Here is a 24,973-nt window from a genome sequence, read left to right as displayed (position 1 = left end):
GGGGCTGTTGTTCACACGTGGACAGTTGGCGTAGGCCACGCAAAATGGCGAATCGCTTGGCCGCGTGCTGAAACACTTCGCTACGGTGGCTACCGTAACTTCGCTGCTCCCCTCTGGTCACTCGGCAGTCTATGTATAAGTCTTCCTGAACAGAACGGAAAGTAAAATTATTCGTTCTTTGTGGCAGTACGAATTTCGTCGCTCCTTAATTAAATCTCGGAACGCGTCTTACTTGGCGTTCCACTTTCGCCTATTATCACCGCAAGAATTCATTGCCATTGGCATTGCGTTCCGTACTCCACAGAAGCGCCAAACTTGCAGCACCGGTCGTAGCGGCTGTCGCAGCTGTAGCGCGGGATAACGCGGCCGTTAAACGGAATTGCGACGCAGTCTTGCCGAAGGAGTCCCTATAGTCCTGACGGGCACTTGCGAGCTTAGTCACACGTCATTGCCTTCGAATCTGCAGGTCTGCAGTTCGAATCCAACAGTATCGCTGCAGGTTTTCTCGTCCCTTCAAGAAGCCACATGGGGTGCAGTACTGGACAACATCAAATTTCGCCATAATGTCATCTCTTATTGTCCCACAGGGCATCCTTATATATATATATATATATATATATATATATATATATATATATATATACGGCTCATCTGATTGGCTGAGAATGCCAACATGGCGGCACTTGGAAATGCCCTGGATAGCACCCCAGCTGGCGGAAATCGGGGCGAAGTCTTCTTCGACACCGTGTATACTATACGTGCAAGGTATTAGGTCCCAATATACATTTGGGACTTAATAAATTAATGAATAGATAAACGAATAACCAATGGCCATCACCATCCATGATGTGTCCCTAAATACGACTGTGCGGATTACAGAGTAAATGGGTAGCTACTGAGATTAAGGTAAAAAAGTGGAACTGAACACATCATGTAATCTGTGGAGAAGATAACCGGTGGCCTATCGGGTCACAGAATGGGTGCCAAGAGAAGGGGTGCGCCATCGAGGGCCGCAGAGAACTAGATGGTGTGGTGAAATGAAGATGATGATAATGATGATGAAGTCTGTTGAGGGAATGATACGGTCTTGGAGTTCATATGGGTGGTGCCCCAGGTCCTGGGCTCCACTAGCCTTGGCTGCCCGCCGGGCTTGGTTCAGAAGCGCCATCTGTATACCTCTGGGTCCGAGTTGGCGAGCTGTACCTCCCATTTCTCTGTAATGGGGGTTAGCTAGATAATTACCTGGCCTTCTGGGTTTCCTGTCACACCTCCACAAAATGTGGTTGAGCGTGGTCCTATACCTCCACTTTATACTTAAGAAATTAAGATGGGGTCTGCTGGCGCAAGACAGGGGTAATTGGAGATCGCTGGGAGAGGCGTTCGTCCTATATACAGTGGACACGAAATAGGCTGCTGCTGATGATAATGATTACTTCTCCACGACGCTATTCATAAGCGATAAAACCAGGATGCACGGGAAAAAACGTTACAGAACCGAGATAACGGATGATGCGGGGCGAGGGGCCATTCCAGGCACGATCCTCTCAAGAACAATGCCTACCGCTTATCTCCGCAGCGGGGCGTGTGGGCTTCGATCTCGTTTCTAGTGAGATAAGGTCCAAAGGTGCTGTACTCGCCGCTCATTTCGCCTCTCCGTCTGGTCTCGGACGGGTGGTGGGCGTTTTTCGGCGGATAACTCACTCGCGGCACAGTATATAACCCGGAGACGCGTCAGTGGTACCAATCCGCCGCCTTATTGACCCTCGCGCTGTTCAGCCTAAAACAAAAAGGAGAACGTAGCCAAGACCACGCACAATGGCATCCGCCGCGGCGACCGCGTGTGCTGTCCTTGTGGTACTGTTCCACCTAGCAGCATGTGAGTATAGACCTAATTACTGCCAAGTACGGGGTTTGTGGGCACTTTTCGTTTCTTGTTTCGGTGCTTATGAGGCGGCCGTTACTGCCTTATACTTTGTTTCGCGTGGCCAGGCATGCCGCCTCTTCATGAGCGCGGGGAACTGCGAGCATTGCCAGCGGGTAAGCTCGACACGATATTCTAAGTGATATTAAGAGAAAAAAGAAATGGAGCTGGGCAGGCCACGTAATGCGTAAGATGGATAACCGCGGTGGACCATTAGAGTTACAGAATGGGCACCGAGAGAAGGGAAGCGCAGTCGAGGACGGCAGAAAACGAGGTGGGGTGATGAAGTTAGGAAATTTGCAGGCGCAAGTTGGAATCAGCTAGCCCAAGAGACAGGGGTAATTGGAGATCGCAGGGAGAGGTCTTCGTCCTGCAGTGGACATAAATATAGGCTGCTGCTGATGATGATGAAGCTCGACACACCTGTATGCACGACGATGCGCAGACAGTTCTAGTCGTTTCTAACTAACTAACTAACTAACTAACTAACTAACTAACTAACTAACTAACTAACTAACTAACTAACTAACTAACTAACTAACTAACTAACTACTAACTACTACTAACTAACTAACTAACTAACTAACTAACTAACTAACTAACTAACTAACTAACTAACTAACTAACGAACTAACTAACTAACTAGAGAAACAAACTCAGTTCATCATGAATTTGGTCACTATAATCACTCGCCCAATAATGTATCACTTTCCCATTCGTGCGCTCACTTTTCCTATCACAAATCCGATTATGCAAGCAGCCGCTCAATATCTCATCCATTCATTCGTTGTTGCCACTGTCAATTGTCCGGATGCGGCAGCGTGTTACGCCGAGACGTTCGCGTCCTTCGAGGTTGTATTCGGCCCCGCGGGCCACTTAACTCACTATGAGGCTTCCTACGTAAACCTTCCATAGATATGGCTATTGACCCTTTTCGCGGTGATCCCGTGGGCGCTGCCATGTTTGATCACGTGGTGACGCGTCCATTGCTTGCCTCAACTGCCTCCGTTGCCTCCTTGTTTACAATGGAAGTGTATGACGCTTGCGCGGCTTAGAAAACCTCTGTTTTCGGAGATATTGTAGACGGTGACTAGGTGGACGACACGAAGCTTTGATCACAGCTTCAGAGAACATGCAAAAGCGATTTCGGAGCTGATTAAGCTAACTAACGAACTAACTAACTAACTAGAGAAAACAAACTCAGTCATCATGAATTTGGTCACTATAATCACTCGCCCAATAATGTATCACTTTCCCATTCGTGCGCTCACTTTTCCTATCACAAATCCGATTATGCAAGCAGCCGCTCAATATCTCATCCATTCATTCGTTGTTGCCACTGTCAATGTCCGGATGCGGCAGCGTGTTACGCCGAGACGTTCGCGTCCTTCGAGGTTGTATTCGGCCCCGCGGGCCACTTAACTCACTATGAGGCTTCCTACGTAAACCTCCATAGATATGGCTATTGACCCTTTTCGCGGTGACTTCCCGTGGGCGCTGCCATGTTTGATCACGTGGTGACGCGTCCATTGCTTGCCTCAACTGCCTCCGTTGCCTCCTTGTTTACAATGGAAGTGTATGACGCTTGCGCGGCTTAGAAAACCTCTGTTTTCGGAGATATTGTAGACGGTGACTAGGTGGACGACACGAAGCTTTGATCACAGCTTCAGAGAACATGCAAAAGCGATTTCGGAGCTGATTAAGCTATGTCCAAAAGGCGCAAACAGCGTATATGGTGCTTGTTCTAAAAGCGGGGCTAAATATGTATTCCAAGCTATCCAAGCTTTCCGATTATGAATTAAGTCAGGATTAGTGTGTTTTGCTCTTTGTTCTTTATTCGGCAAATATTTTGAAGCAGTGGCTTGTCAGTTTCTGACTCAGTGAAGTTCCTCGGTGCGGCCACTATCTGATTATTTTCTGCCTAATCGCTCGCGGGTGTGCTCAGTTCCTATAGATTTGTTCTTGCTGCGCACAAGGCTTGAAACTTAGCTGTTTTGTACATTGGGTACCTTGTAGCAAATATATATTACAGCTAGTAACTCACTTACTGTTGTGGACCATCACGGAACATTCAGCTTCGACCACTCGTGCGCCCTATATAGGTGTTGTCCGTCATTTATTGTGCGTATACAGTGCGCTTATATTCAAGTGTACGCCCATTCACTTATTCTTGACACATCGGCGAAAGAGCGGGCGTAAGTTTTCCTGCCATTTGGGAAAGATGTGCATAGATAACGTGCGCGAAACTTACTATGACAGGAAGCGGCGTTATTCCCTTTGTCATTGTTTAACGAGTGGTACTCACTCTTGCCGGCGTTCTGGGGATGAAGCCCTTTCTTTGAAGGTTAGCGATACAAGGCTGGCGGATGAGCAAATTTCTGTATCCTCGAGGAAAGCCGTACATTACGAAGTGCCGGTAACACGTTCGGACAGTTGCAGCAGCGGTCCGCGAACTTGGCCACACAGATTCATTCTATTCCTTAACATGCCAGTCACTATTTTTGCTGCCAACTACTGCACACGTCTTCAATCCACATGATTCAATCTAGCATGATTGGAGCACAGTGTGTTAGCGAAAGCTCAGTGGCATTTACGACAGCTGAAAGCACAGAAGCAAGGTAGAAGCGGTAATGGTTTCGTATTGGTGCGCGGTCCCTGAGGAGAGGTATGGCGCGCCGCCGTGAGCGCCATCTCGTTTCTCTAAAACAAACTGCTCCTCGAAAAGGGTCAATACCCATCCATATACACAGGGTGTTTCAGCGAACACCTTCAAAAATCTGTAAAGGTTGCCTGTGGAAGATAGCGCAATTCTAGTTCATGAGCTGGTCTACTCGGAGAGGTGGACATTACTTGCAGAAAAAATTGAAATGCGTAATTGACTAATGAACAAAATTTGCTTATTAAGTTTGAACTAATTACCGTACGGCCCATATTGCAATTTACTAGTTGTAGCCGTGGAGTTCGCAAGGCGGATTCACTTGGAACGAATTCTCAGGATGACATCAGCACGGCCGCTGGATTAAAAAAAAAAAAAAATTATCGAGCGGCCGTGACACCAGTTCCGAGATATTAATTCCAGAACTTTGCGGGAAAATGCATTGGGCGTTCCAGTTGCTTTCTCAACAAAACGTTGTTTTATGCATTGAAGCACAAAAGTGTTTGCATAAGTGCTCGCTGTCTTGCATGCGTGATCATGCGTACGGCAATTAAACTTCGCAGTTCGATATCTGAAAGCACGGATACGCTAGAAGAATTCTGCCAAGTGAAACTCTGTAGAAAAACGACTGCATGCCTATAACTTTGAAATGCAAACGTGTCTTCTTAATGCGGCCAGTCAAAGGTTAATTATTCAATTTTTATTTATTGCACTGCTAACAGCGATAATTATCATCTCACTGTGTCCCCCTCGCCACGTAACCCTACTGTAGAGGTGGTCTTCACGTACGTCCCAGCGCCTATTAAAAAAAAAGAAAACTGTCAACTTAACTTTGATCACCCTGCATATATATATATATATATATATATATATATATATATATAGCATGAAATGTAAGTAAATAAATAAATAAATACAATGGCGCTCTGACTGCAGTCGGCCACGTGCTGGCAAAACGTGTGATTGAGAAGTGGACATAAATAGGCCATGAGAGGTTTTTGTTCCCTCATATATGCTGCGTGCGTGTTGGAACGACCTCAGTTGAGGCGGAGTAGAAACAGGCACGGCTGCGATGGCAACAAAGGCTTGATAACCCGCCCATTGTTTCCGCGTCGCTTTTTTTTTTCTTCCTTACCTCATTTCGCTATTGTCTGCAGGACCAGATTGATCAGCCCTGGTGACAGCGAATGTGCAGAAAGGGGGTTCTCTTAACCACGGCGCAGAAAATGCACGGGTCTCAATAGCAGGAGTGCTGGAATAATTAGCGAAAAATTTCGGATCGAACACAAGAAAAAAAAGTGCCTTCGAATATTATGTACCTAGTACCAAATATTTCTTGATGTCGAAAAAAATGAAAATGAAAAGAAAAGGAAAATAATAGGACAAGGAACTTCGATTCCACTATGCCAATATAGTGAGGTCTATGCATTGTGTTTACAGGCCAAGAACTTACATTATCGTTGAGTTGTCTCTCTCCCTGGGGCCTTTGTCCTGCAGCGTACATAAATCTGATGATGATGATGAAACGTTTTCTCTGCGCGAAAGTAATGCGAAAATCGCCTATCATCGTTCAACAGCAAACCAATGGCTTATCGAGTGAGCGAATTAGAGCAGGGCATTCGACCTATACTCCGATAAAAGATAATCCTATTGTCTGGTGCCGCGGCAGTCGCACTCTAAACCGTTGATAAGCAACGCAAGGAACTCACTTCAGTCATTGATGAACGAATGCTATAGGCACTCACTTTCCTACCGCTGGAACGTTGTAGGCATACAGGGTGCGTAATCTTGTAGGCGGAGGAGATGGTAGAGTGTAAAGTGTGAAGCGAAAATGAAGCAAGCTGTCGCCGCCTACTGCATTTCGATGAACAGCCACTTCCACGAAGTGAAATCTCTCGAAACAGCGGAGCTCTGGTCGTTCTGTTTCTGCGACTGTCGCGTGTTTTCTTTTAACAGTGATGGACGCTGACCGGCGTCCATCGTGCGAAGAGCGCGCGGCGCAAACACCTGCTATTATATACCCCGCACCTCTCCTCCTCCTCCCCGGCGCGCGCTCCGATTGGTCGGCTCCTCTCCTTCAGGCGAGCGGGCCACGGGACCTAGCTCTCCGGCTCTGCTCCTGCGTTACGGCGCCGTCATCGACGGCGCACGCTCGACTAAGAACAGCTCCGCTGTTAATACGACGAAGCAAAGTGGGCGCACCGGCAACGCTGCGCTCAATCACCCAGGCGCAGCGTTCCACCTTCCCCTGCAGGCACGAGCGATGGCACGCACGCACACTCTGTAAGCATCCCAGAGTTAGTTCCCTGCTGAGCTGCTGTGTGTATGCTCTGGTCTAAGCAGTAGGATATAGCTGCCGTTGTCTAATACTTCACTGGCCGCTGGCTAATAAACCAACGGTCTCCCGTCGGTTCCATCTCGTGCGGCAGCGCCGATGTGCGACGCCCACAACGCCATTGATGGAGCTAATGACGCCAGCGTTCTGGGACGCCTGGTAGCTGACAGCATAGAGTTCCATGCAATAACTAGAGGGAACTGTGGCGCTAATGTCCACGTGAGTTGCAAGTAGGACAGTTCAGCCTGCACGGAAAAAATGGGAAAGCACATGGATTTGCCTAAGCTTCGTCCTTGTGGCTTTAAATGGCTTCCTGACATTGCAAGGTGACCACTTTTAAGAGCCATACTGCGTTTCAAATAATTAAGTAAGCCTTATTACAACTGTCCGACGGCAGAATTCGAACACAGGACTTCAAACACAGAAGCCCGGTATTGAAACCATTAAGCCACGGACGCATGGACAAGTGGAACCACTGCAATTAGCAGTGATTATGCGTGCTTGGAGAGTGTTATTACCTCCTGCATTAAAAAAAGACAGTATAAAGTAGCTTGAAACTTAGACAAATTTAGGCCCAGATAAAGCGTAATAAACGAAGCCACAAGAACGTCTGAAGCCCCAAGCACGAAGATCAGACAAATCCATGTAGTACCCATCATTCCTATGGTGGCTGGACGATCGAAGCGCCGGAGTTCCCTCTAGTAATTGTAGGAAACTCTACGGGTGGCAAGGCGCAGTTCATTCTGGCGAGTTGCCTTGCGTGCTAGGTCGTGCCAAGGTGTCGCACCCTTGTATAGTTGGAACATCGAGGCCTTCAAGCGCAACGCTACGCCTTGCTATCACTGTCCGTGCTTCGCCCTTCGGGCGAGACTGCCAATTTTCTTATAAAACAAGACATCGCGAAAAAAAAAAGAAAATTTAAATACCTCCATGAACGAGAACTGACCAAGGTGTGTGTAGCATTATATGGCTGTCGGCGTGGTGCGGAATGTGTTATGCGTGGTAATGATGTGTGTGGGGGGTTTATGCTTATGTGGCATGCGTGACTTATTTATACATGCGTGAGGAGTACGGGCAGTGAAATGCACATATTTACATTGCCGAACATTCTGCACCACGCCGACCTTAAAAGACAGTATAAGGTGGCTTGAAACTTGTGAAATTTAGGCCCAGATAAAGCATAATAAACTAAACCACAAGGACATCTGAAGCCCCAAGCACGAAGATTAGACAAATCCATGTAGTACCCATCATTCCCATGGTGGCTGGACGATCGAAGCGCTGGAGTTCCCTCTAGTAATTGTAGGAAACTCTACGGCTGACAAGGCGCTGTTCATTCTGGCCAACAGGAGTCGCCTTGCGTGCTCTGTCGCGCCAACGTGTCGCACCCTTGTATAGTTGGAACATTGAGGCCTTCAAGAGCAAGGCGTAGCGTTGCGCTTGCTATCCCCCTATTAGTATGGGCTTAGGCATTTCTGGCCTATAGATTTAATGTCACCTTCTACGTATGGCATATGGGGAACGGCGAGAGTGGACGGGCTCGTGGAATGTTCTGCGCCGGCGCGCCTATTGTTATCGCGGGGAATGGGTCGTTTGTCACTGTACTCCAGATGGCAGCTGTCAGCCGCGCACACCCACAATGGTCTTAAACTGCGCATTCTCGCCCTGTAGTGGGAAAGCGGTTTTCAGGCTTCACACATAATTTTTCGACCGACGAACCATATAATGCTACACATAAAAAATAGGAAATAAAGAAAAGAAACGAAGCATGGTCCCACGCACTGTGGGATTCGATGTTATGCGAAGCATTTTCCCGGTAGCTGGCGAGCCAGTATTGTCCGGGATTACATTACCAGGTGGACCAATGTGTTTGTGCCAGACGAGCAACTGTGTGTCTGACGTGAGCGTGTATTTCGCGACAGCAGCGAGACAACGGTGACGGCGATAATGTGACGCCGACGGCATGATTTCCACTCCGGCCGTTCGACACATAGTTTCCTACAATTACTAGAGGGACGCGAGCTTACGACGTGCCAATTGTTGAGTCTGCATTGTTCGTCTGACGAGCGTCAGAGAGGGAAGCAGATATTGTGACGCCATCGGCGATTACGTGTTACACAGCTGTAGTACGTACCTATGGCTATGTCATATGGTATATGCAGAATTGCTAAGCAGCGTTGGCAAGGCAGCGTTGACCACCTCGATACAAAAGCACCGCATGTTAAACTTGAAACGACGATGACATTTAATTGCGCTCCAGCGATGAAACGTAGAAACCAGCTGCGTGACCTGGGCTGACCATGAAGGCGGCGCAGCGTCACACAGTTTCTAATTAGCGCTTTCTGCTACGATGAAAGTACTGGGTATGTATGTAGACCGATACTGCGAAGTGCCTGGGTTTGAACCCACGACCTCATGCATAGCAGAGCAACTTCGACAACTAACTGTGCACGTATCAATGATACACGTGTGAGGTCAATCGAACGCTTCGGAAGGAGAAGTTTAGTAGACTTAGCAGAACATATATCAGCTGATGTCAGCCAGTTAGCAGCTAACAAATCCCATTCCTACCGCATGGCTACATTGGAGCGCAAACGGAGCCGTTCTAACACACTTTCCGATGTAGGGCTCTTTCATTTGAGCAACAGCAGTGGCACAAGGTTTCTGTGTAAGTTTTCTTAAAACAAGCCATCTAAACTGCAAATATATATCTAGATTCTTCAAAGCCATGATAATAGATTTCTAAACAAGCACCGACTTTATTTCAAGGATTTCAAGATACGTAAGCAAGGCCTTGTTTAAGCCCATAATTATCATCCCTCTATACGTGAGCATATACTTCTCGGAGTTTTCACATGCTTCTGAAACGCTCCTCATATTTTTCATGCGAAGCATTCGTTGCCTCAGCGCAGGCACTTTGCAGTAGGTTGGTATACTTCCTGGACCGCTACACTTCGCAGGGAGAGGCCTTCGTCCTTCAATGGACATAAAATATAGGCTGCTGCTGCTGCTGCTGCTGCTGCTGATGATGATGATGGTCGCGCTCTGCTACGCGGCACAAGCGCCCACCGGCGTTCGTGCGTAGACCAAGAGGCGCTTGTCAAAGCTTGCTTCTCCGCAGTGAGATGCGCTCAAGGGAGAAGCATGCTTCTGTCATACCCCCTTTGTATTATACTATGTGGTAGCCAATACGTTGACTGTATTTGCGTGTATAAAACCGGCAATGTTGCAATAGCGACGGTGAACGCGCCACTTTACATGCCTGTGATGTGCAGGTTCTTGTTTGAAAGCAGGTCTCTGAGGCAGGGCCTCAGAGGACCGAATCAAAGGACGAAGCCGTTGGTTTCAAAGAACAGAACGAGACATTTAATACACACGTTATGAAAGCAAGTAGGAGAAATGAATTGAACAGCAGAGGAAATAAATAGAAAGGAAGGCACAAGTAAAATCCAAGTTAGAAAACACACATAGCTAGGGCTAGTCATAGGTTACGGCGTGCGTAACAGTTCGATGTGGTAGGGTGGTGGTAAGGCGACGAAAGAAGGGCGTTCGTCTCACCAAGTGGATGACGGGCTGGTCGACGACTGGGTAGAGCGGCCGATCGCATCGGCTCCGGCTCGCGTAGGGGACACGGGCCGCTGGCGGCACGTGAAGAGCGAGGCGGCGTTCTCGCCAGACAGCTGGGCGCAAACTCGGGCCCATAGCCCGACAGCTCGATCGCTGTCTACAGACGCTGGAGCTCGCCGGTCTCAAGTAGCGTTCTGTGACCGAGTGGAGTGGCGATGCCCGGGAAGGCAGACGGCTTGGCGACACTGGCAGACGGCGGCGGCGTTCTGGCCGGGCAGCTGGTTGTGGAACTCGGGCCCGTAGCCCGACAGCTCACGTTCTGCCCACGGGCACAGACGCTCGCCGGCCTCGGACAGCAGTAGACGATAGGACAGAGTGGCGACGCCCAGGAATGGGTTGGCAGGAGGCCCCGGCCGGGTGAAGTCCTGATGGCTCGGGTCCGGAACCCGACGGCCGTCAACTCCCGATCCGGTGGCCCACCTTCTCCTGGTGCCGCTTCTGGAACTCTTCCCTTCTCTTCGGCCACTGCCTCGTTTTTCTTCCCTCTGGTCCGTGTGTTCCTTTCGGATTGGTTACCTTCGGGCTCCGTGGGCATCGGTCATTGGCCTCCGTGAGCACCGTGGTTCTTTCAAATTGGATGGTGCTTCGTTTGTTTGTTTTAGGGGCGAAGCTCCTTAGGGTGTGGGTCTGTCCATCCTCTGTAGTATGTAGTAGTAGTAGTAGTAGTAGTCGTCGTCGTAGTAGTAGTAGTCGTCGTAGTAGGTAGCCACGTCTACTTTTATGAGAAAAAAAAATTGCGATAGTTGTGTCCGTAGCGGAATCGAACCAGGGACCCCTCGCTTCTGAACGCGCGGCGCTAACCACTACGCCACGAAGCTTTTTTTTTTTCTTTATTGCGGGTCTTTGGCACACACAGAAATACATAAATTCACAGAGAATAACAAAACAGAATCACAATCACAACATTCGTTAAATACGACCGCTCAACTTGTGCGGACGCGTACACGCTAAAATTGTCTCATCGTCAGTAATAATTCCACCCGAGGCAACCATTCTGGGATACATTCTAGCAACTTTTGTTCTTCCACAAAGTCCCTTATGCTTTCTTTAAAATACTGGCGAGCCGCTCTTGCGTCGAGATCAGCGTGCCTTACTGCCATTCTACGCCACGAAGCGCACATGGACACACGCACCACGATGGCAATAAATACCCAACATTAACGAAAGACTGCGCGTTTCTAACGCGTTTGTGCTAGCGCGTTACGGCCCGTGTAAGAAGCTGGTGTAAGACGCTGTGGCCTCTCCGCCTTACCCCCGTATTCATAAACGCTGATGGCGTCGGCAAACGCGGTGCACGTTCCGGCATGTGTAAACGGCTGCGTAAGACGCTGTGGCCTCTTCCCCTTAGAGTACTGCACGTTTCTAACGCGTTTGTGCTAGCGTCCCCTTAAGCAGGAGATGGTGCAATTATAATGAAGGGCGCTGTTATAAAATAGGAATGACGTCACATATGGCGCGTGTCATTGGTGAAAGTCAATCGTTCGATTTAGTGCGGCGAGACTGGGCGAATTACACGGAATATTCACCGTTTACCGATGATTCCCCCCGGAGCTTCGCCCACTCATCATCATTCACCCCGTGGATATGCGGTGTTTTTTCTTTTCTTTGTGCCGCGGCGCCTCGTGCTTGACGCTCTTTGTCATCGTCGTCGTCTTGCGCTCATCATGCTCACGTTCAGACGCGCACAATTCACTGAACTTTGTCTTCGCGCACTACCACACACCACAATGCCGTAGTTACTCGCGTACGTCCTGCCCTTCAGTTTAAGAATCGCACTCGCTGCTTTCGAGGTCAACAGTTTGAAAGAAAGAAAGATGTAAATAAATAAATAAAAAAAAAACGTTTCAACAAACATTCGATTTTGAACCATTCGCTATCAGTTGATACCGTCGCTAAATGTTTTGAGCTTGCTAGGATATCTACTGAAGACGACCACCTTTGCGGATGAGGTGGTAAGCTCCTTTGACGACGGGAGCGAGAACAAGAGTGGGAACACCAAAGAATGAAGCGAAACTTGATCAGTAGTACTGTATATTGCATAAATGTGTGTCTTACTCAGTAACCACTCTTTTCATTATTCTGTACATCATCTGCCACGTCGTTCACGGTTTTAGCCGACAATCATCTCGCCGACTTGACTGAGAGCCCCCACCCTTCCAAGTTTCCGAAAGAAAGTGTAGCTTTTGCGCCAAGAAATGCGGCAAATAATGAAGGAATAGTCATGTGAACGTCATAGTGTGATCATAGCCCTGGACGGCTTCCGGTTTTGCTCATTGACATAGCCCGCTAAACGTAGCGAGCAAGAAAGGCATTGGGGGCGATATCGAGTAGTAGGAGTGCGTTAAAATCTAAGCCCGCAGATTTTCAACACTTTTCCTCTGTACTTATTGATAATTTTACAAGTCAAGGTTGCCGTAAGTTATACGAAAAAAGCCTCAGTTTTGCTCGAAAGGCCAAGCATCATTTGCGATAGCAAATTAGTAGAGATCTATACGGAGTATAGGATAGCAGTTTTATCGGCTGCATAAACTTGGACACATTCGCTTACTAACTGAATTAAAAAGCATGGTGTCAGCACGCACAGGCAAACATGAATAGCTCACACTCGGTGACCGCAGACAACCATGTTGTCTGCGCCCGCAGCCGCGCAAAGTACAAGTACGCAGTTGCTGGCAGAGTAGAAACCGCATCCCTCCTTCCCGCTTTTCTCCTTTCGCGTGGGAGATTGAGTCGCCATTTCCCCTTGCGCCCGGTGGCAAGATACGCAGTTGGTGCCGCAGCTACCGCAGTGAAACGTCGCCTCCTCTCCTTCCCTCCCTCCCATCCTCCCACGGCCTTTCGGACGACGGAAGACGTCGCGCTTGCTCTCCGCCGTGCGTTCGCTCTCCGTGAAAGCGCGCGTCCCTCGCGCGCTTTCACTTGCACATATAGCATACGGCGCCCGGCGACGATTTTATCGCCCTTGGACTTTATACGGAACCTCACGGCGACGGCAACGATGACGGCAACGGTAACGCCTACGCCAGAAATCCACTTGGAGTATCCATATAATTGCTACAGCAATAAAATTTTCTGCATTAGTCTTGAGGTGTAATGCGAACGTCTTTTACCGCGACAGCTTTAAGGGCCCCGTGTCGCAGAAAACCCTGTATCGGCGTCCGGCGTACGTGGCCAAGAAAATCATGCCGAAGCACGCCGACCACGCAGGCCCTCCACGTGGCTCAGAGTAAAAGGCGTCAGAAAAATCGTAAAGTACGACTTAACCACAACCTGTACAGACGTGGTAGCGTCGGATTGTAATTTGAATATACGAGAATACATAATTATGTTACGCAGAAACTCCCCCACAAGCCCATTTTCTACCATTGCAAGAAATGCTCCTTGCAACGGTAGAATTAATGCTGGTAGAAATGCTCCTTGCAAAAATACCATCCAGATGGAGCTCGCCTCCTCGGCAGCCTAGAGTTACTGTATATGCTTCTAGAACACTCTTCTAGATCAGATCAGAACACTGTTCTGTTCTAGGTGGCGCGGCGGGCGGCAGCGCAGAGGCTCGCGACGACGGTGACGCACGGGCGGCAGTGCAGGCCATAGAGACGCTATGGTGCAGGCGCAGCCGTGAAGTTGGCTTTTCCTCAAAAGGTTGCTGTTTGCGCATGTGTCCAAATTTGGCGAATAGGGGCGCTAGCGGCGCGTTCAATCAGATGCGCAACTCTGCTCCCCAAGGAGAGCATATATACAGTAACTCTATACGGCAGCCTACAACAGCGCTGCATGTAGGCTTCCTACGGCAGCCGCATTTGGAGGCGAAGTTGGAGAAACCGAAAGTTGCGGTTGCCGGGAAGCCTGATAAGCAGCCAGGGATCTTTGAATGGTGTCGCGTTCCACTCTTGAATGCGAAGCTTAAGCGTCCTCCAATTTTTATCTCGAAACTTAACAATGGACTTTCCGCACAGTGAAACTTAAAAAAGACACGTTTTGCGTTCCGGCGCAGTAAACTCATAAGGCCCGTGACCGGAAATCTCTCGGCACGACACTCGCGCTGCTGTTATCGCACGAGCGAAACCGCCTCTCGGTTCTGAGGCGACCGTTACACCGATCGCACCGTCAGCCGTGCGCTAAGATCTAGCCAACGCCTTCGTATCGTACTGTGCGCGTACAGAACGGATAACGCCGGTGATTACGACGTCCGGTAGCAGCTTAGTTATCTGATAAATCGGGCATCGACAGAGGTGGAAAGAAAGCGCTCGCCGAGATACGCGGCGGCTATCGCCCGTAACATTTTAGTTGCAGGTTATACCGGTATTGAACGCCGGGGCAGTGCGGAGATTGGAAGTTTGGCATGTTACGCTTTTGTAGGCTTATCAGTGGTGGCACGAGTCGCACTAAGAGGCCAATAGACACAGACTGCCGTCCGTGGCGCGCTTATCGAGACGCCATCTCTCCGTAACTCCTTTTTCGCTGTTGCACGCCTTTAATCGCTACTGAAATACGCGGGAACGGAGAAATCGTTTTCCTCGACATCCACTGATGCATCCGATTTGGTGATGATTAGTACTCTTAAAGTGGGTTACAATCTACTGACTATTGGGACGATTTTTTTTTTGTCAAGGATATCAATTTTTAAGAGGAAAAGAAATTGGTGCCTGACAGTGATTGCAAGGTTTGGAGTTGCGCTCTATAATTCCTTGGACGGTGTTGCGTATGCGACATAGGAGGGTTCACCAAAATTGCTGGCTCCTTTTAAAGCTTTAACATGGTAGCTATCCAAATTCAGGCCTTCCACAAAAAGGCGAAAAAATTTACCGATAAAGCTTTCTTCATTCCACTTAAGAAATTTGGAATCTCTCCAGACCCTTACGTCACGCACTCAGTTACACGGAAAACCCGCCACAAACATAATTTCACTTTAGCTCCCTATACTTTGCTCGGACAAACCAATATCAATATTCATATTTTGGCGAACAATCATGGAACGGAATTCATTACCAGCAGAAGTGTTTAAAAATGAAAATTTTGTAAATGCCGTTGCCAACGTTGTATAACTGTGTCCTATTCATGTTTTACATATTCTGCCTGTAGCTGTCTGCTGTTAGGGATGATCCCCTGTATTTTATTGACTTGCACTGCTGTTTCTTGGCGTTTCAAATATTGTATGTTTTAATTTTTGCCCATCCTGGGCTTGGACCAATGAGGTCTGCAGTATCGTGTAACTAAATAAAAAAAAATTACCACGCTGTGTCGGGCCCGTAATATCATCACACATGAGGCATTACGCTGCCCGCGATGAGCGGCGCCAATGACTTTACATAACTTTTATATTGTGAGCACTAATATCGTTTTGCACTTTTTAACAGTCTGAGAAGATTTAAAGGGGCCCTGAAACACTTTTTAACTAATAATAGAATGGTTTCACTATTGAAGGGCGTCGTCTCGCGAATCTCATGCCGCAAAAATCTGTCGAATCATTCAACTATAAGTGAGGTTATTGCACCGATGTACACGGCTTTCTCTCTGTTTTCGTATCCGCCAGCGCTCTTGAAGCTTCGCAGCGGAGAAACCGAGAGTGCAAAGTCCCGGCCAGAAGTTGTGTGTGGCGGCTGTGGTAGGCTACGCTACGACACGTCGCGGTAGCATAGTGGCTTTGGTGTTGGGCCGCGAAGTATACGAGGTCGTGGGATCGAATCCCGGCCACGGCGGCCTCATTTCGATGCGGGCGAAATGCGAAAAAAACCCGTGCACTTAGATTTAGGTGCACGTTAAAGAACCCCAGGTGGCCCAAGTTATTCCGGATTCCCCCACTACGGCCGGCGTGCCTCATAATCAGATCGTGGTTTTGACACGTAAAACCCCATGATTATTACTACTACGTCGTTGTATATTCATGTAGTTGTGATTCTGTCGTCGTCATTTTGTCATCGTCGTCTTTCCATTGCCTCATTCCGTCGGCGTCATTCAAGCGGTCGTCGTCTTTACAAATGTATATATATATATATATATATATATATATATATATATATATATATATACCTTTCGAACACCAATTAAGGCCTCGCCTAAACGGATTCCTACAGCGCGCGGGATCTACACGTTTTTTGATGAAGCGCTACATTTAATTGGCTATGTCATGGCTTTGAGACCCCTGTATCAGAGGCGATCACATGATGTTTACACATCATCATCATCATCATCATCATCCTATATTTTTATGTACATGCAGGACGAAGGCGTCTCCCTGTGAACTCCGATTACCCCTGTCTTGCTCTGACTGATTCCAATTTCCACCTACACATTTCCTAACTTCATCGCTCCACCTAGTTTTCTGCCATCCTCGACTGCGCTCTTGGCACATGTAACTCTAATGGTCCATAGATTATCTACCCTACGCATTACATGGTCTGCCTAGCTACATTTTTTTCACTTAATGTCAATTGGGGGGGGGGGGGGGGAGAGCAAGGAGAGGAAAGGCAGGGATGTCAACCAGATGAACGTCCGGTTTGCTACCCTAGACTGGGGTAAGGGAAAGGGGGAATAAAAAGAGGAAGAGAGTGAGTACTGTGTGTGCAGCGAAGCACCATGACACCAAAGTCAAGTCCCATAGCTGGTAATGCGCGTTGAAGACATCTGACAAGAACCAAGGGCCGGTGGTCGTTGCGTGAATAAGAGGCTGCGGGTGAGCCATGGGGCTTACTCGAGACTTGCAAGCACTGGATTAAGAATATCGGTTATCCCCGTTTGCTCCTAGAATGCTAGTTAATGTTACTCCTATTAAGGGGCGATGTACACGTAATTTTCAGTGAAGTGACGGAAAAATCCATCAGCAGAATTTTTTAGTGAAAATACAGAAAACGTAAAAAAAAACAAGAAAAAGACAGAGTATAGCTATGTGACTAAAATTTCCATACTTGTTCTGTCTTTTTTTCTCTCACAAAATTTTATACAGTGTAGATTTATGGTTACGAAATACAGGTACACTAAGCATTGAGTACTGGATCTCGAACTGACGAAATGAGTTTGAGATGAGATCCAGATAAAATCGAGTTGAGGTCCCTTGCTAAGCACTGAGGTGAGATCTTCCGAGAGCATCTCATGAGTGAGCTCGCAAAATGGTGATTGAACGTTGAGGCGAGGTCAAGCCTAGTGAGGTCGTTTGAACACGTTTGTAAGAGGTCACCATCGGCGTTAGTGCTTGCATGTGCGCCTTCCGCTATTCCGGACACCGGTCTACGACTGACTACGCTAGTGCGCTGCCCTAAAGCTCTCTAAAGCCTGTAGCACACATGCGGGGTGTGGCATCGAGTCGGGAAGCCCAGCGTGATGCTATGTTTATTGCAACTTTTAAACTTTGTGTAATGGGGCTCCCAGAATAAGGAATTCTTGCGCACTTCAAGCTCCACATATTAACATGGAGCAGTCATGTTCCGCATGTTATGTTCGCAAATTTACAATTTATTAAATTAATACCTTGCTATTCCAACAGGTATTACAGTGTTCACCTTCACTGCAAATATATATATATATATATATATATATATATATATATATATATGTATGACGAGGAATCTCTTGCTTGATGATATGTAAAGAGTTGCGAATTATTTCTTCAATGCATTAGTCGCCCTATATATTATAGGTATATTGTGCAAAGTCAAGTCCTCAGTTCATTTGCATATTGAAAATTTATGTGTCCCTAATGTCACATTTATGTTCTCTCTCTGCGTAATGTCATATTTTGTACATTGTTTTGTCTCATTTAACCCGTGAGCGGTCGACGTTTTCTTAGTATTTGTGGTTGCGTTAATTTCGATGGCGATACTGCAGGGAAAATTGTATTGTCGCTGTTGTGTTGGTAGAATGGCCTAGTCAGGCATATGAATGAATGAATGAATGAATGAATGAATGAATGAATGAATGAATGAATGAATGAATGAATGAATGAATGAAACACCCTTGTCGCTTGCCCTTTCCAGGCCAACGAGCAGGGGCCGTTCCGTACCTGCCCTCGGACTTCAGAATGAACGTGATGTACAAGTCCTGGTTCGACACCAAGCTCTACTCCTTCACGGTTGCCTACACCCGCCAGGGCCAGGGCCTGGGCAACCGCCTGTACGTGTCCCGGATGTCGCAGGGCATCAGTTACATCAAGCTGTACGACTTCGACAACGACGTCCTCTACGTGGCCGATGGTGAGCCAGCACAGCGGTCGCTATAGCGATGATATACTGCGGCGGCGTGTGTGTGCACAGAGGGGCGGCCGCAACGGATAAAAAAAAAAGGGGGGGGGGGACGCTTAAGCTTCGCTTTTAAGAGTGGAACGCGATAGCATTCAAAGATCCCTGACTGCTTCTCACGCTTCCCGACAACTGCAGCTTAAGCAACCGTAATGGTTACCGGGAAACATTGGCGGCGAGCGCTATGCACAAAGCCGAGCTTTCTGGTAGAAACGCGGCCTTTTGCGTGGGGCGATCCCGGAGATATTGCACATCCGCGCCAAAAAAATCGCATAATTTTCAGGTTTCCGTTTTATTGCGATAGCAAATTATATGGACACTCCAAAGCAGATTTCTGTCGTCGGCGTCCCCGTCGCCGTGAGGTTCCGTATGATGTCAACGGCGATGAAATCGTCGCCGCGCTCCGGACGCTGTATGTGCGAGTGAAAGGGCGCGAGGGACGCGCGCTTTCACGGGGAGCGAACGCACGTCGGAGAGGAAACGCGCGTTCTGCGCCGTGCTCCCTGAAGGGCTGCAGAATCAAGCGTCTCTTTCCTCCTTTCCATATATAAAGAGCAAACACAACTTTTCCCGTCGCGCGAAAGGCTGTGGGGGACGGGAGGGAGAGAGGAGAGGCGACGTTTAGCTGCGGCGCCAAATACGTATATTTATATAAAAACGCCGCGCGCGTTCGGTGCGAACGCGGGCAAAACGCCGACGGCGTCGACAACAGTTCTGTGCGTTGCTGGTGCTGCTGCATGTCCAAGTTTATACAGCTGATAAAACTACTATCCTTACTCCGTATAGCTCTCTACTAATTTGCTATCGCAATTGGTGCTTCGCCTTTCGGGTGAAACTGCGACAATTTTTCTTTTGTTTCGTAACTTTTAATATTTCAGTCTGAGAAGATTTAACATAAAAGGCATGCGCTGTGAGTGTTTTGTTTCATGACATTTGTTTGTGGATTGACATTCTCAAAATTCCGAGGAATAGCTTTGCCAAGAATGCAACACAAGGTATGAGCAACATTAATGATAGAATTTGATGTGGCAATGTAACCCGCATATACCGCATGTCATATAAGAAGGCGTGGCATATACATGTACCTAAAAATGACGCAGTTTCGCCCGAAAGGCTAAGCATCAATTGCGATAGCAAATTAGTAGAGAGCTATACGGATCCGGTAAGGATAGTAGTTTCACGGCCGCTGGATGAAGGTGCGGCCTGCCACGTCGGGCGCGCTGCTATGGGAGCGAACGTGGCGGCGGTAGTTGCATTGTCGGCTGTGCCGAACGGCGCTGGCTGAGGGGGATGGAATAGGGATGGAACGCGTCGGCTTGCACGCGCGAATGCGTTGTAAGCGCGTTCCCGACGCATTTTCTATGCCGATGCCAGACAACAGACCCCGGCGTGTGGCGCCGCGGCGGATCACATTGTTTTCGATGCACGCGGCAGGCCGCACCTTTTTTTTATTGCGATAGCAATTATATGGACACTCAAAAGCAGATTTCTGCCGTCGGCGTCGCCGTCGCCGTCGGCGTCGCCGTCGCCGTGAGGTTCCGTATGACGTCATTTGGAGAAGAAATCGTCGCCGCGGTAAGTGGTTCTTGAGGGAAAGGGAAAGGTTGGCGCTATCTTCTGCAGCCCTTGAGGGAGCACGGCTCAGCGCCGCGCGCCGAACGCTGTATGTGCGAGTGAAAGGGCGCGAGGGGCGCGTCTTTCACGGGGAGTGAACGCACGGCGGAGAACAAACGCGCGTTCAGCGCCGTGCTCGCTTAAGGGCTCCAGAAGTAGGCGTCTCTGTTCTCCTTCACAATCACCATGTATGTAGAGCAAACGCGCCTTCTTCCGACGAGCGAGAGGCCGTGGGGGAGGGGGAGGGAAGGGAGGCGACGTTTAGCTGCTGCACGCAGTGCCTATTTATATCAGAGGCTCCGGCAACAGTCACCAACGCCGCACGCATTTTGAGCGAACGCGGGCAAAACGCCGATAGCGTCGACAACAGTTCTGCGTGTTGCCGATGCTGCTGCATGTCCAAGTTTATACAGCTGATAATGCTAATATCATTACTCCGTATAGCTCTCTACAAGTTTGCTATCGCAATTGATGCTTCGCCTTTCAGGTGAAACTGCGACAACTTTTTTATCCAGCGGCCGTGGTAGTTTTATCAGCTCTGTATACTTGGACATGCAGCAGCACCAGCAACGCGCAGAACTGTTGTCGACGCCATCGGCGTTTTGCCCGCGTTCGCACCAAACGCGCCGCGGCGTTGGTGACTGCGGCCGGTGCCTCTGGGGGTGGTGGTGGTGAAAACATTTATTTGCCTCTGGGGGCGGCTCGGAGGTTTTCGACGAGATCAGAACGGGACACTCGTCGAGCAGTGTCGGAAGTCTTTATCACCTTCTCGCCTCGCAACATTTTTATATAAATATGTATTTGGTGCCGCAGCTAAACGTCGCCTCCCCTTCCGTCCCCCCCCCCCCCCACGGCCTTTCGCGCGACGGAAGAAGTCGCCTTTGCTCCATATAGTAGTAGTAGTAAGTGGTTCGTGAGGAAAGGAAAAGGTTGACGCTATCTTCTGCAAACATATATGTGGTGATTGTAAAGGAGGAGAGACGCTTAATTCTGCAGCCCTTCATGGAGCACGGCGCAGAACGCGCGTTTCCTCTCCGCCGTGCGTTCGCTCCGCGTGAAAGCGCGCGTCCCTCGCGCCATTTCACTCACACATACAGCATACGGCGCGCGGCGACGATTTCATCGGCGTTGACGTCATAGGGAACCTCACGGCGACGGCAGGAATCCGCTTTGGAGTGTCTATATAATTGCTATCGCAATAATATATTCGGAGGGCCTGCGTGATTGGGGTTAATTTTCACCACCACCCGCCGGCATCGCACGCCGACGCCGCTTGCCGACGCCGGATTTTCTGCGAAACGGGGCCCTTAACGCTATCACGTTAAAACCGAAACGAATGATGTCTTTTTGTGTCCTGAAATTGGGTGCACTGGATTATACTGAAGCGGTACTGCGTTTCTTGAAAGCAACTAGACACGAAACGCTCCTCGGCGGTTTGCACACCGCGCTTGGTTACATGCATGGCTGTGTGGTTGGGTTGCTGATTATTAGGTCCTATAGGTTCGACTATAAGTCGCGTTCTAAGGGGGGTGCAGAAACGCTCGTGTACCGCGATTTGGGAGCACAATTGAAGAACCGTATACGTGGTCTAAGTGAACTTGGAGTCTCCCACTGTGACGTCACCTGTAGCCCCTGCCAACGCCTCCTAACCCCTGCCTTTCTTTGCGACATTGGACTCAGTAAATCGATCAACCAACCAATCCGCCGAGAGACCGGCTAACCAACGAACTAACCCGTCAGTCAGTCAGTCAGTCGGTCGGTCGGTCATGCATGCATGCGTGCATACATACATACATACATACATACATACATACATACATACATACATACATACATACATACATACATACATACATACATACATACATACATACATACATACATACATACATACATACATACACACATACACTACATACATACATACACACACACACACACACACACACACACATACATACATACATACATACATACATACATACATACATACATACATACATACATACATACATACATACATACATACATACATACATACATACATACATACATACATACATACTCACTCTCGGGTGTGTGCACTGTTCGAATGGGCGTTCAAAAACTCGCAGGTTGTTTTTGCTGGTTCCGCCGTTGTTGTTGCGGGTAGTTAAGGCTGCCGATGACTGCCGTGGCACGCAGGCGCTACGCGGCAGTGCCAGGTGACCAAGGGTATTCCGGACTCGGAGAAGGACGACCCCTACTTCCCGGTGGCATTCCGTGCAGCCGCCAAAGGAGGCAAGGTCTTCGACAATCCCGACTCGCTGATACGCTTCATGGGAGGTGACAAGGTATGTAACAGCCTGCTTATCCGTCCGTCGATGTCTTCTTATAACGTGTCTCTTTACTGCAATGCACGATGTTAAGGACATAAGATAGCATGTCCAGAGGAGACGTGTTCACAGTGTGATTTGGAGCCGGCACCCGACGCATTTTATACTCCCAACAGAAAAAGGCAGAAACACCCATGGATGCGGACGAGTGGAGGATGAACACCACTGTCAACGTCCAAGGGCGGAGCTACCTGTGCACTACCAGTTTCGTCTGGAGCAGTAAGTGCGAAGTCGCTTTATTCTCAATAACGAAAAACAACCGTGATATTCACAGGGGCCCTGCAACACTTTTTGAGTGCGCGGTAAAATCAGCATTCCCAGTCGCTAGGCAGCGCTGTCGTGAACACCTCAGCCAAATATTATTCGTGTACACGAAGCAGATGTCCTACAGTTTGAATCGATAGAGCTGCCTGCCATTTCCTTCAGCTTTCGAAACCCACACCATTTCCCGAGATTGTTCTGGTGCCCTAATAAATATGACGAGAACAAGTTAAAAAAAAACGCGATTTGGAAAGGGAGGCATGGTGAACAGAAGTGTTCCTTTATTTTTGACCTCTTTTTTCTGTTCTCTTTTGCCACTCGCTAAGACTCGCTAAGACTCGCTAAGTCTTCAGCTACGCTGCTTCTTTGGGTCGCGAAATCAGTAGTAGCATAGCAGACGACCGAGAGAGTTCGAACGAGTTCCAAAATGTCGCGATCTCCTACTACCACGTGACCACTTTCCGTGTCATGACATCATGGCACGGGAAACGAAATCAAAACTGGTTCGCGGAAAAGCTACCTATTTGAATTATTTAGGGCGCCGTGAGGCTTCCCTATTGAAAACAACCCGTATGCTCCACAACTCCGGCATCCAAGAATTTGGTACCAAACATATAGGATCCTATATAAAAACACGTTTTTGCAATAGTGTGTTTTATGATGCTATTGGATATTCGACTATGTGGTGTAGCCCGAAGCAGGACGAGGGACACAGAGAGAGTTGGCGCTTGCTGCCAAGTGAGATTTTGTTGTCTGATGCAAGGTATTAGATGGGAAAGAGCAGAAGAAGTAAGCGGCAGTAAGCAGTAAGCGCTTGTTCTCGTTTATCTGGTCCCTCGGCCTGCTTCACGCTTCACCACATAGCCTCGTGGAAAACCAACTAGCCCAAACCTTCTATAGATATGGGAGTTACGGGGAATGCGTTTTTTTTTCACTAGGAACTTTCCGCCAATATTTTCTTCTAAGGCTTCGACGTCTAGAACTTTCATGTAACGTAAAAAACGGCAACTACGGAAAAGTCGCAAACGCCACGTCAGCATGCTCCTTTAAGTGCGCTTCTTCCTTTAACGCAACCGCGCAGAGAACGGTGCCGTCACTCCGAGGTGCGACAACAAGGTAGCCAACAAAGGCTTCTGCCCTCCCGTGCCATTGGATGCTATCGTGACGTGCGATGACGACAAAGCCATCCGCTACACCTTTGCCGACTACGAGGAGAACCTTGATTACACCATTTTCGAGGTACGTGTCAGCCGTTGATCAGGGTTGCCTGCCACGCTGTCTCAGCACTTAAGGTCTGTAGGCTCAGAGTGCAAAGTTTGCAGTTTCGGTTTCCAGCGCAGTTTCGCCACCGCAGAGGAAAATATTGGATAGTCTCTCCAGTGTGCTACACTCTGAAAAGAGTTTACAGGTTGTGGAGGTTTATGTTGTCCCAAACGATAATCGGCTTATGTCCCGGCCACGGCGGCCGCATTTCGATGGGGGCGAAATGCGAAAACACCCGTGTAATTAGATTTAGGTGCACGTTAAAGAACCCCAGGTGGTCCAAATTTCCGGAGTCCCCCACTACGGCGTGCCTCATAATCAGATCGTGGTTTTGGCACGTAAAACCCCATAATTTAATTAATTAATTTTTAATCGGCATATGTCTCGCATGCCTTTTCTGTTATTTAAGGCTGCGCGCCCGCTACTTCCACGTTACGTGCATTATCAGCGTGACGCGGCATTCTTGACAGGAAAGTAGCGAGCGCAGAGTTTTCAGGAAAGGAAACTCAAGCAAGACAGATGACGGTCATACACGCAGGCATTTTGGACATTGCCCCTGCGACCATCTGCCAAACTTCACCACAATGCACCAGCGTAACTGTATGGACAGCATTTTCAAAAAAGTCGCAGTTGGGCTTAAAGGCGAACCATTGATTGCGATACCAAATTAGATAGTAAGTTAATAAAAGA

The 24,973-nt window shown here is 48.5% G+C and overlaps 1 protein-coding gene across 1 annotated transcript in view; it reads left to right on the top strand.

Moving 5' to 3' along the window:
- The first annotated feature begins 1,634 nt into the window (after positions 1 to 1,634).
- LOC119431680 (uncharacterized) overlaps positions 1,635 to 24,973 on the top strand; it is a 46,212-nt gene continuing 22,873 nt past the window's right edge. The window contains exons 1-5 of the mRNA XM_037699158.2: positions 1,635 to 1,876; positions 18,510 to 18,725; positions 22,569 to 22,717; positions 22,876 to 22,978; positions 24,102 to 24,259. Of these exons, the coding sequence (XP_037555086.1) occupies positions 1,816 to 1,876; positions 18,510 to 18,725; positions 22,569 to 22,717; positions 22,876 to 22,978; positions 24,102 to 24,259 (687 nt within the window). The 5' untranslated portion in view covers positions 1,635 to 1,815. The remainder of the gene's footprint in view (positions 1,877 to 18,509; positions 18,726 to 22,568; positions 22,718 to 22,875; positions 22,979 to 24,101; positions 24,260 to 24,973) is intronic.

Source organism: Dermacentor silvarum, chromosome 10 (assembly GCF_013339745.2).
Source record: "Dermacentor silvarum isolate Dsil-2018 chromosome 10, BIME_Dsil_1.4, whole genome shotgun sequence".
Taxonomy (NCBI): Eukaryota; Metazoa; Arthropoda; class Arachnida; order Ixodida; family Ixodidae; genus Dermacentor; species Dermacentor silvarum.
Note: the sequence above shows the minus strand (reverse complement) of the source record. Positions and strands in the feature narration are given on the sequence as shown.